The sequence below is a fragment of the Lampris incognitus genome, chromosome 19, assembly GCF_029633865.1.
Source record: "Lampris incognitus isolate fLamInc1 chromosome 19, fLamInc1.hap2, whole genome shotgun sequence".
NCBI lineage: Eukaryota > Metazoa > Chordata > Actinopteri > Lampriformes > Lampridae > Lampris > Lampris incognitus.
Genome location: NC_079229.1, coordinates 26,592,397 through 26,605,626, shown reverse-complemented (window position 1 = coordinate 26,605,626; position 13,230 = coordinate 26,592,397). Strand labels below are relative to the sequence as shown.

Below are 13,230 nucleotides of genomic sequence, written 5' to 3'. Positions count from 1 at the left end.
GAGAGAGAGAGAAGAGAGAGAGAGAGAGAGAGAGAGAGAGAGAGAGAGAGAGAGAGAGAGAGAGAGAGGGAGGGGGAGAGAAAGCGACAGAGAGGAGGTGACATCTCCAGCGCTTGTTTCTGGAAGGAACCTCAGGCTTGAACCTGCAGCATCTATTAAGATACATGAAGGTGGAGGAGTCTACTTGTGGGTGTGTAGCAGGCATGCGCTAGCCGGTCCGCGCGCTGTGCTGTGGTGGGCATGCTTTAGCTGGTGCGTGACTGACTGACTGACGCACCGGACATTCAGAAAACGTTTGTCAACACGTTACGTTCTCGCATCCTCCTCCGGAGCAGCACTTAGGTAAGCATATTTTGTTCCCAGCTGTCCTCTGTTGAATCTGGCTTTCGGCACAGACGCTTTTTTTCCCTCCCCAGCAACAAATTAAAAAATAAATCTATCGCGCCGCATTTATCGCCTGCGCTTAAGTAAGTGGGTGCAACCGCTGGCGGAAGATTGTTCTGTTGCGTGCAGTTTCCTGAAAACACTCAGCTGCACACGTACACCGTAAAGAGCGCCTGCCCATCACGCACTTATTTCTATTGTTGCTGCATATTTCGGTTGCTCGCGGGCCCGGAAGTTTTCTATCGATTCCAAAGTTTGTAACAGTTAACTGCCCTTAGTAACTTTAAACCCAAAGGGGGCCCAGGTAGAAGTTTTCTTTCCCTGTGCCCCTCGTCCTCCTACGAAGGGGCAAGCTCTGGGTTAACGTAACGGCCTGTGCTGTGGTTCTGGTTCCGAGGAGCACGCTCGGATGATGTAAACGCACCCGGTGTCGGTTCGGCTTCTCCGGTGCAGACTAAGACGTTCGGTAGAAAGGAGGGGACGCTGAGCCGTTTTCGGGGGGTGGCGCTCGGCATGTTTTACCTGGGGTTTGAGACGCGGGTCTTACGATCCGGATCACTTGTCGGGCGTGTGGCACAGCACAGGAGAACCTGTCCGCGTGGCGCTGCGGGCGTAGAGTTTATTGGGGCCGGGGCACGTGTCGCCCAGTCATGAGCCCGCGGAGACGAGCGCGTGCATCGCCTTTTCTGCTGCTGGGGTGCTACGGTAGAGCCACGCCGCCTGCAGCCGCTCTTCACCAGGCAGCAGCCGGCGACATCAGCGGGAGGACCAGCCTTGGATGAGAGAGAGAGAGAGAGAGAGAGAGAGAGAGAGAGAGAGAGAGAGAGAGAGAGAGAGAGAGAGAGAGAGAGAGAGAGAGAGAGATGTGGGGGAGGCAGAGTGATGAGTGAACGATAGAGAGCAGAAGCAGGGTAGAGAGGGAGAGGGAGAGGGTGTGAGGAAGGAGTAGATAGACACACAGAGAGAGAGAGAAGGAGCCGGCGAGAGCGAAGACGGCGAGGCACATCTAACCGGGGTCGTTTCTTTTCTTTTTTTTACCCCCCCCTCCTCCTCCTCCTCCTCCTCCTCGTCTCCCACCTGGGATCCCGCGATCTCCCTCCTCCAGGAGCCGATGATTACAGGGCAGCTGAGCAAGCCGCTGCTCTCCCTGCGCAGCGAGATGAGCGCAGCAGGACTCCGGGCAGACGACAAAGCGGCCACCCCGGACAGCGACGTGACCGACGAGCCCCTGCTGCTGTCCGCCGAGGCCGCGGACGAGAGGGCACCCCAGCAAGCTGTACGGTAAGCACACCCCCGGCCGCCCCGCACCTTCCATCACCCCCCACCCCCCCGCCATCCCCCCATTCTCATCTGGACGCCTGAAGCTCAGCCAGCCAGTCAGGGTAACCATGTCAAAAGACAGAAAGAGAGAAATCATGGGAAGTTGTAGGGGGCTGACATGCAAGAGAGTGTGGTGGTGCTGGGACAGGTGGCAGCAAAACAACAAAAGAGAGAGAAAAAGGCAAGTCGTCTAGCAAGTGGACGAATCTCCATTCCATACCAGTATGCTCCTCCATACCAGTATACTCCTCCATACCAGTATGCTACTCCATACCAGTGATGGAATGTGATAATGGGGAATGAAGTGTGTTACGTCACCTGCTGGTGTAATGTTTCATGCACCTGTGACTTTTCTGGGAAAACTCATTCAGTTGCAGTCAGGACCCTCCCCCCTCCCCCTCCCTCACCCCCCCCCCCTCCCCCGTTTGTGAAGTTGGACGGTTCTGATGAGCTGAAGCCGTTTCGACGACGTTCAAAGTGAACGTTTAAAAGCTTAAGTGATGTATGTACAGTATATACACAACATGTTTTAAAGTTAAACACAACAACATAAAACAAAGCACAAAGAGTAACCCGTTAGGGACAACTGCCTTCACTTTTTACTAGACAATAACACATCTTGACTTAACTAAGTGTAGACAATAAAGAGCAATTAAAACGACTCGTCTTCGCATCCTGTGATCATTAATGCTGCAGTTTATATTAGAAATGCCGACGTGGCGATAACGAGACGAGTATGAGATGTTTAATTAATATTGTTTTTAATTCCAAGTATTTTAGCAGAATTCCCCCCCCCCGAAAATGCAGCAAATTTGTATGATTTGAAGATGTTTTTCATTATGAGCTATTTCACCGGCACACTGATATAATTTTGCTCAACTTATTTTTATGGCATGAAGACGGGAAAACGAAGCAATAATGTGACTTATCATATTTTTATTTAAAAAAAAATTTTTAAACCATCAAGTCAAATAATAAGAGACACCGGTTCTGTCCCGTCTCGCTGCTTTGAGGCCTCTTCTCCGTCATGTATTTGCATCAAGTCCATCTGGGCTGCGTGGGCCAGCCAACAGCAGCTCCGTGTTTGCAGTGGTGTCTTATGGGAGATTAAATGTTAGCTGCACTTTCCGCAGGTATGTGTTCATACAACCGTGCATAAGCAACCCTACACGAATCGCTTTTTGGCTTTCAGCGCCTTGAACACATTTTGCACGGATGGGCCTCTCGCTCCTCGTGTGGGTTTTAGTTGACGTCTTGGCTGTTTCTTACAATGGTCATAAGTGGCTGCTAACGCTGTTGCCGCGTGCCCCGGACCACCGCGCTTCGTGGGCAGCTTTGCTATTCTGGTCGTGTTGTCTGGTGTATGAGGGAACACGCTGGACAACAGCAACTGGCGGAGGTTGTCGTTTAGCACCAGCAAGGTGTTTGGAGAGCTAGATTTGTGCCCACCTGCATTTGTGTTGAAATTGTGTTAAAATGCATACATTTGTGTGTGTGTGTGTGTGTGTGTGTGTGTGTGTGTGTGTGTGTTTCTGTAAGCGTTATTATGCATGCTCAGTGACAGAGCTCAGTGGAATCTGTAATGTGAAGCATTGTGTGTCTACATGTGCAGCTCAGTTACAGTCAGTCGTAAAACTAACGCCACCTCACAGCATCCAAAACACACACCTTAAGATGACTCTCTCTCTCTCTCTCTCTCTCTCTCTCTCTCTCTCTCTCTCTCCCTCCGTCTCTCTCGCTCGCTCTTGCTCTTTCTCTCAGCCTTGTTCATTCTCATTATCTTTCTCGCTCTCGGTGTGTGTGTGTGTGTGTGTGTGTGTGTGTGTGGGGATGGGGATCGGATGTTTAAGTGCACAATGGCCGCAAGCTGAGTCTGACAAATATTTGCAACTTTGGGGGAGAAAAAAGGAAAAAGAAACTGGATTTTGTTTCCCCCCCCCCCCCCCGTTTATTATTTTGTTTTGGTACGGTTATGGGTGGTTGTCAAATAATCATTCACACCCAAACCATTAAGAGTTTAGCTCTGCTTTTAAACCTTTATTTCTTGACTATCCTGAGGCTGGCGTCTCCGAGACAAGGCCGGTTTTTTCCCCAGAGCGTTGCAATTTTCTTTAATAAGCATCAAGCCTCTCGAGCACGTACACTTAAAATAGATCTTGCTGATATCTGCTGTGGATGTCAAGTCTGGTCCGTGTAGTTTCTTATAAGCTTCAGAAGCTTTAGTCTAAAAGAGCTTGTCACATATATATCCAAAACGTGCAATCTTATGCAATATCATTAATGATGCACTAAAAATGTGCAACATTCTCAAATAGGAACTTTCTTAAAACGTGGTTAAGGACGAGTATTCCCCCCCCCCCCCCCCCCCGCAGATTTGTGGAGTTATTTTGGCCCCGTGCATGTTGTTACTCTCTCACACTTGTGTCCATTTTATGCCTCTCGAGAGAGGGTGTTTGCTGATGGCGTGTGTTGGTACGGGGCCGGCCGGAGCTGCCTCGGTGTGGCGTCTTGCGAGCTGTGGGAAACAGCGGCGGTCTGGCCGGGGGCTGAGCCCTGGCAGGGCTGGCAGGGCTCAGTATGGCCTCGGGTGCCACTGTCCACATGACCTGTCAGAGGCAGAGATGGAGAAAGAGAAAAGATGTGGTAACAGTCATGCCTTTTCCTGCAGGGCGGGGGGGGGGGGCAGGAAGCACGAGAGAGGGGAGGCGAGGAGGAGAGCCTTCTCACCTCCGTATTTCCTTACGTGCCACCAGACACGAAAGCGTCGTATGATTTTTTGATTTTTTTGATTTTTTTGCAGATGCACCGTCTCAAATGCTCCGTTCAGAGTTGGAATGTGACGGCACCTGTGGTGTTGAAGAAGGATTTGTTTGTAAATTTGTCAGTTAGATAAAAAAAAATCTGGGGTATTTTGACGATTTCAAACCGCCTGTGCGACGCGGCGCTCAAAACAGCGCTCAGCAGTAGTCAGCGTTAATCGCATGTGGAAGCTTTAAGTGGTTTGTTGCATTTGTGCGGTTGGCTTTGCTTACATGTGCGTTGCAGACTTTCAAGCAACCAAAAAGATGAGCCTGGATATTTATTCACTGGGTTATCTCATAGTCAAGAGTATATTAACATAAAGTCGGAGAACTCTCGCTATTCGAGTATCAGTGGAACTTGCATGTCGGTTATTGACTTCTGATGAAAATGGGCCGAGCCTTTAAACTGAAGCGTTGCATTATTGAGTGAGTGCAGTGCCTAAGTCACAATACCGAGTCACTCCCGTGGTGGCACGTGCTGTGGCGGAGAAGCAAGAGGTAAAAGTGCTCTTCGGTTTGACAATCTCTCATTTCGAGTGACTGAGATAGGCAGTGTTTCGCCCTGTCATTTGCCGAATTTCTTTTTGATCCAGTGCTGCATACTGATAGACAGGTACACACAAACACCCCTGCCACGCACACACACCCAAACTGCTGCAGGAACACAGAAATCCCCCCTGACTCATAACTTGTTAATGTAAATACAGTTCCTACTATGAAGCCGTGGAGGTGCCCTGACCTTGATGCTGATGGCCAGGGGGTGCCGCCAGGGATTTTGCGCCCCTATAAAGAATACGACTGAGCGCCCTTTATTTATGTAATTAACCAAATTATTATTTTATTATTTTCCTGACTTCTCTAAACATTAAGCCCCTCCCTCTACCTTCATCCCATGCTACCAGCTCACCCAACAATCCCCTCATCAACAGCTTCGCCAATAAAGGACCCGTCTTCTTATTTCGACAAATTTACATATGAAATGCTCTTAACAAAAGGGAATGTGAGACCACCATAGCCCAGATTGAGCCTGTGGATCTCTCCTCCCTGTGGATCTCTCCTCCCTGTGGATCTCCCCTTCCTGCGGATCACAAATCAGAGAGGTCTTCGACAAGATCTGGCCATATGCCATTGGGTAATCGGGTGGGATAAGGGGAAAAACTAGAAATACATTTATAAAAACAATTTTTGAGCACTGTTGTGGCGCCCCCTCTAGTCCGGCGCCCTTAGAGTCTTCATAATATTATACCCCACTTACGGCGCCACTGCTGATGGCTGCAATATTCTTCCTGTGTGTGTGTGCGTCTGTCTGTTTGTGTACTTTGTGTGTGTACCCGTGAGGAAAAGTGAGGAGGAGCTGCTTTTCTATGTGCAATGTGTGACGAGTTGTATGGATTTGTGACAGTGTCATTGCAAATCACTTAGTGTCATAATCACACACACATACACACACAAACACACACACACACACACACACACACAAGAGACAACCACACACAAATGCACGCATGCATGCACACACATGCATACACAGATATACACACGCGGCAAGTTAAATGAGTGCAAAAGCTCAACCCTTTTGAGCCCTCGACAGGACACTGTAGCGAGGGGCGTCCAATTAAAATCCATCAGTCTGAAACAGCCTGTTGGACCTGCACCGCTCTACAGTTTCCTTGCATCCTTGTTGCAGTTTTTTTTTTCTCCCATTCTCTTGAACGTGAGGATTATTGTGTGCTTGACCTTGACTGAGCCTGCAACGGCTGTTGTTGCTTTTTAGCGCGTCATGCTACTCGTTGGTGTAGCGTGATAAAACGGGGCATTTTGTCTCTGTGTATATACAGTTTGTGCTCAGGTGTGAAGTCGGCAGGAGACAATGACAGCCGGGGTAGTGTTTGTCTACGGCACCTTGCCCACCTTCTCCACCCACCACATGCTTGCTGCACCGGCGAAAGGGTCGCTCCCCTCCTAAAAGCTTGTCTGTGCAAATAGTCTTCCACTCCAGCAAACAGGGGCTATGAGGCACCACAAACATCCCGCCGACTTGTATTTATTCCAAGGAGACGTGGACATTAGGTGGGAAAGCTGTGGTTAGTAGGGGCAAGCAATTTTTTTTTACCCTTTTACGGAGGACGAGATGGTGTTGGATGTGTACAGTTTCTGTCCCCCCCCCCCCCCCTTCTCAAGCAAATCTCCCCCTTTCAGACTCCGACAGACAAGATAATAAGACACCCGGAGCACAATTCCGTATTATATTCGGCAACCAAAGGCTCATCTCTTGTCAGTTTGCATTTACTCTCCCGAGGATGTGACGCTTCTATCATCAAGCTGTCAAAGGGAGCCGGGCTGCAACGACAGGGGCACTCATTTCATACACTTACTGTCTCCGTGAAATGGCCCGCACTTACGCGGATTCGTCCAAAATGGTGGAACATTTTCCCAAAGGTCACCTACGGGCCCCCCCCCTCCCCAAAAGAGCAAAATAAATCTTTTATTGATTCCTGGTATTGGAGGTCACTCACAATAGCAATCTCCACGGATTGCCATATCAGCTGTCATCCCCTACTACTTCACCCCCCCCCCCAACTAAATTAGGCTTCTCTCTGAGATACATGCAGTCATAATCAGACGGGATTCACGAAATGAAGCTCATCTTGAACTCCACTTCTTCACTTCCTTCATGCACAGCAGGCTTTGGGGAAGTGCTTCCAGTTGCGTCCGGAGAAACCCGTACTTTTTTTGTTGTTGTTGTAAGTAACGCAAACTTTTCACGGTGGTTTGAATAGGTTGATTGTCGTACGACTCATGTTGCATTTTGGAAATCAGTCTATTTTATACCCTGTCTCCCAAATCACGTGTACTGCAAGTTCCCTCCTCATCAAGTCTTCCCCTCAACTTCCTCTTTGGCCCCTGCATATTTATAGTCGCGCGCACACACACACACACACACACACACACACACACACACACACACACACACACACACACACACACACACACACACGGGTATGCAGCCACACACTGCTGCAGGCACGAGTTCTTATTATTTTTGTGTAATCAGCTTAGTAAGCGGGATGCATGGTGGGACAGACTGCTTACTGATGCAAAGAATATTGTAATGTTGTGTTTTGGGGTTAAGTAATAAAGTGGCATGAATGGGGCACGCTGAGCACATATAGCAGTGGATAAAGGAGGCAGAGGGGGAACAAGTCTCTCCCCCGGGAGGCGGATCTCATTATGGGGATTTCAGCTGTCCGCGTAAACCTGAAAACCGGCTTAATGCGTGCCTGTAAAGCAGGTGTAATACACTGCTTAATGTGCCCGTGGCTGCGGCCTGAGAGAGGCGCTGCCTGCTGAGACGGGACGACGGATTGGGAAGAAAGGATGAACACACACACACACACACACACACACACACACACACACACACACACAGACTTGTTTTTCGATGCAAACAACAGCAAAGGGAATTTTCACCGATTCGTCGTGCAAAAAGAAAAAATTTTTTTACTTTGCATACATACTTCCTAAAGAGAAGTAAAAAGAACTCGTCGCGTCCGTGATGGGTGAAATAAAGCGAAAACGACAACCCAGGCCCACACCGGACGGTATCCCAGAGCAGAGGGAGGTCCCCGTGTCCAAGCTGCACGTGCATGGACAACGCGGGAATGATAAACTGAATGTCATTGTGCATTTGTTTTCATTTCACAAAAGCCACACAAGTTTCTTTTTTCCTTTTTTTTTTAAACTTGGGAAATCATTTTCAGAAATGATATGTATTGTATAGCGCAAGGCTCCACAAGCAATATCAACACGCCTTTCATGTAGAGCTAACAAAGAGGCATCACATCTCCTGGCACGGACACGGTTGGTGCTGTCGAGACGTAATTGAAGTTGCAAGGGTCACATTTTCAGAATAGAAATTACAATCTTGTCTTTGACTTTTGTGGCGTGAACCGTAGATGTATCCCACAGCCCCCGTGTCCTTCACAAGCCTTTATTATTTATGACGCTCGCTCTTTGAGCAATGACCAGTACTAATGCATAACCTTCTGTCCTTCTGGCTGATTCGCTTCCTTTGAAACCAAAGATTGAGGCAGGAGAAGTGGGTGTGGGGTGGGGAGGGGGAGGGGGGGGTTGTGGTAGTGTAGGGGCAGTGGAGATCCAGGCTACGGAGAAGTTATTATGCCCCCCCACCCCCCCCATATCTGAGGATGTGGAATTACACTGTGACGCCTCTTTTCTACGAAATAGAGTTATGGGGTTCAAAGCAATACTGTATCCCGATGTCCCTCCTTCCACTGAGGGGCTAGTCTGCAGAACTGTCCACGGTGCTGGGGGGGGGGGGCGTTGCTGAGGGTGTGTTTTGATTGTGTCCTCCTGCGCCCACTGAGTTCTGCACACACACAGAAAAAAAAAACAACCCTATACGCTAACGCAAGAAATCAGCAGCAACGCGTGAGGGAAGTTTTCTACATAAGCTCTCATTTCTCGGTGACTCCCGCTCAGCTTGATTGGCGGAGGGGTGGTGCACGTAACGTACCGCTTGTACGCCCCGCGTCACCTGGTGGTATCCCCGAGCTGCGGATACTCGGCGCTAGAGGACTCCATTGTTATCACAGCACTATGACAGAAGGAAAGAGTAAAGGGGGGGGGGGGGCTCTGAGGAGCAAAGGGTAGAAAGTGGGACATAGGAAGCATTAGTGCCAGATAGCCTAGGGGGGGCCCAGGCTGATGTGTCAGGCATGACATGTGGGTGTCTACCCCCCGTGCCGCCCTGCCCCCCCCCCCCGACACCCTCACACCCCACTGGCTGCCACACAATGTGCTGCACTCGGCGATGCTCGCTAAACCAGATGCAGCGCCGGCTGGGCGGACCCTCTTTGAGGATGCAAGATGAAAAGTTTACCGTTCCGCATGTAACGCCGGCATGAAGGTTATCAGCTAATCTCGTGCCAGAGTTAATCCTAGGAATTTGACGCTCGCGTGAATTTATTTCACACCTTCACGGCACCTGGCTTCTGCAATTTGACTCATTCATTAATTAACAACATCATTTCGCCTGATTTCGTATTCGGCCATGAAGAGTCTTGTGTTTAATATGCAGTACAAAAAAAAAACAACACAAAAAACATGAGATGTAGGAACCGCTTGCAGGGTAAGTGGGTAAAGAGAGACCGAGGTCCTCTCTTAGGGCAGGGATGAAGGGGGCATGCGGCAGGAATCCTATTTAAAACAAATATCATTTAAGCAATTTAAGAGAAAGAGTAATAGTGAGGCAGGCATCACCTAAAAGGCTTAGAGCGCTCTAAAGCTTGTCTTGATCTCGCCGTGCGGCCTTTACTGATGGCTATAAAAGGATGAAGAATCATTTGGATTGTTATTTGCCTCTTTCAACCCCAAGCTAATCAGGTTGACATTGCTTTGGGAATGAGGAGAATGCTCCACAACAGATGTGCCCATGTGCAAAGTGTCCCCCCCCCCCCAAAGAACAGCACAGAAGCCCTTTTTCCTCTGCCCACGACACACACACACACACACACACACACACACACACACACACACACACACACACACACCCTCCTCCAATTCTCTCTTCCTCTCTCCATCACAGCCTCTTTCCTTCTTGACCTTTGCAATGGGCATTGCCCATTCTCACCAATTCACCTCCCTCTGGGCCCCATGATGCTTGCGCTACTTCCATCTCCACTCCACCATCAAGGGAGAGACAGGTAAGAGCAGGAGCAGAGGTTTCTCATCCCAGAGAACTTGTTGGTGAGGCCCTGTGGCCACGAGTGAGAGAATACGTGTGGGAGCAAAGGCCCCTTATGGCCATAAGCACCATTTACATACAGATTCTCCATAGTCACTCCCACTCATCAGATACAGGAAGGCGGCATCTCTGAACAAAAAGAAAGTATACCTGGGGGGCGTCCGGGTGGCATGGCAGTCTATTCCGTTGCCTACCATCACGGGGATCGCCGGTTCGAATCCCTGTGTTACCTCCGGCTTGGTCGGGCGTCCCCTCGGGCTTGGGGATGAATAAAGTATTCTGATTCTGATTCTACAGACACAATTGGCGGTGTCTGCAGGTGGTAAGCCAGATGTGGGTATGTGTCCTGGTTGCTGCACTAGCGCCTCCTCCGGTCGGCCGGGGCGCCTGTTCAGGGGGCAGGGGGAAATGGGGGGAATAGTGGGATCCTCCCACGTGCTACGCCCCCCTGGTGAAACTCCTCACTGTCAGGTGAAAAGAAGCGGCTGGCAATTCCACATGTATTGGAGGAGGCATGTGGTAGTCTGCAGCCTTCCCTGGATCGGCATAGGGGGTGGAGCAGCAACCAGAATGGCTCGGAGAGTGGGGTGACTGGCCAGGAACAAATGGGGGGGGGGGGAAGGGGGAAAAGGGGGGTGAAAAAAGAAATAGCCGTAGAACTGCTGTTGTGTAAAATCCTCCTCGTTCAGCCAAGTCTGAGGCCTTGGCTCGGCAATTCCACTTATTGCCAGAATAATGAATGAGGTCAATACTTTTTTGCCTGTACGGTCTTCGCCCTTTGTGCTATGAGAAACCAGCCTTTAATGTTGAGGCCCAGAGAGACTGCCGCGGCCTCTTACCCCGCCTGCCCTGCGCCGGGCTCTTAATTAAGGAAATGACAGCTCTCCTAGCACCAGTAGCACTGGCAGCGGCTAATAGTATTACAGGCAGCCACTCAAAAAAAGCCAGTCTCTAGTGAGTTTCTACCCCCAAAACACTATTGACCTATCCCTAGCAGCCTCTCCACCCTGGCCTCGAAACAGAGTATTACTTCCCTCAAGGTCCAGTGGGAGCCATCTAATAGAGAGCACCTGGGGTTATTGGCAGCAGATTATGCCCTGTGTTATTGTTGAGGGCTTTGGTGGTAGTAATGAAACACAGAGCTAAATCACTGCTGATTCTGTCTCACTTACATCCTGAAAGGAGTCAAGTAAAGCTCTGTGCAGCACATGCTCAGCAGAGAAGGCTGCACGGTGCAGTGTCCTGAATGGTGTACAACATTGTCCTCCGGAACTCATTTCAACCAGTATTTCCTGGACTGGTCCCGGAGAGATGAAACGTATAGAGTTTATTTCACTCACTCTGCACGCCTGCCATCTCCCAAACCAATGCCCCCCCCCCTTGTTCTCTCGCTATGCACACAACAGCCCCGATACCCCATCAAGTTTTGAAGTGATGTTAGAAAAATCAATGGTCAGACAATCTGGGACAAATGGTTGTGTATCGATGGAATTAAAACTTGTGCGTGATGTGACTTGTCCTTTATACGCGCCATCCATTATCCCCGAGCACCTCACAGATCCCTGTCTAGCATAGTCAGTGAGTTCAAAGCATTTTACTCATTTGCTGATGAAAATCATATATTGTTCATTTTATGCGATTATATACAGTACGTGCCTTTGGAATGTGGTTCAAGCATATAATAAGTGCATGATAATATTTGTGAATATAATAATATATGATCTTAGGAAGTGCCTATGCTTACATGCGTGCTTAGAGGGCTTGTATTTCTGCAGAAATTTATGGACGACATGTAAATAGCATTAAAGATGCACCCAGTCAGGTATTTGCAAAGGGTCCATTATTAAAAAAAAAAAAAAAGGAGGTTGGCTTTCGATTTTGAAAAGCCTAAAATGGTTATCAGGCCCGTCTGCCACATTTGACAACTTACATAATGCATTTCCACTAAAATAGCTTAAGTGTTAAAGCATCTTTTATGGGCAAAAAAAAATTGATTCATAAATGCACCGAGGCGAAAGCTAACATGAACACAAAGCTTTCAATAATGGCCGTTTTATTCAGACTGTCCACGTATGAAGCAGTTGCATTAGAGAAGGTGGCATGCTGATTGCTTCATGAAATCCAGGCTAATTGTTTTGTGGCTTCGTCCTAGGGGCACTCTGCATTAAGGCAGGCTGAATGATGTCAAATAAATATAGCTTTTTGCCCCCCGTACCCATAGACAAGGCCCTGTGCCTTGTGTGGCATTGAAAGTAGCTCTCCAGTGGCCACTTTGGGGATCAATGGAAGAGAATTTGTATGGTGGTGGATTATTGGCAATATTTCCCATCCATCCAGTCACATCGAATCGCACACTGAGCTGTCCAATAACAATCATTATTTCTGTTAAATGCAAGTATAAAGCCATTAAATTAATATCACTGAGACGGGCACAGTCCCACCGTTTGCATGGAACCTCATTTGATGGTGCGTATAAATACCTCATCCACTACACACAGTCATTTATATATTCAAAGCTACCAAAGAGAGAGATGGTGGATCGCTACATTTGCAGGCTAAAGAGTGCTTATAGCTATTCAGAATGACGATGAGGAGGGGGAATGTCGGCAAAAGCTGCAATCGGAGCGCTAAAGACATTTGCAAAAGGTTCACGACGCTCAGATGTCACAGATAAATGTAAAGCTATCTTAAACGTGTGTCAGCCGTTCTTACGCGACTTCATCCTCTCTTCTTTCATCCCTGCGAGCATTAAAGGCACCCATTCATTCCACGGTAGCTGTGGTGTGTGACCTGTGTGTAACCACAGCATCACAGAGGAGGTTTTTGTCAGTAATGGTTTGATCAAGATATTTCTTTCTCTCTCCTTCCTCTCTCTCTCTCTCTCTCTCTCTCTCTCTCTCTCTCTCTCTCTCTCTCTCTCTCTCTCTCTCTCTCTCTCTCTCTCTCTCTCTCTCTCTC

At 48.8% G+C, this 13,230-nt stretch overlaps 1 protein-coding gene across 1 annotated transcript in view; it reads left to right on the top strand.

Annotated features, from left to right (window-relative positions):
* Nucleotides 1-1,495: 1,495 nt before the first annotated feature.
* pou6f2 (POU class 6 homeobox 2) overlaps nucleotides 1,496-13,230 on the top strand; it is an 81,244-nt gene continuing 69,509 nt past the window's right edge. The window contains 2 exon segments of the mRNA XM_056299813.1: nucleotides 1,496-1,638; nucleotides 1,640-1,665. Coding sequence (XP_056155788.1) covers nucleotides 1,496-1,638; nucleotides 1,640-1,665 — 169 coding nt within the window.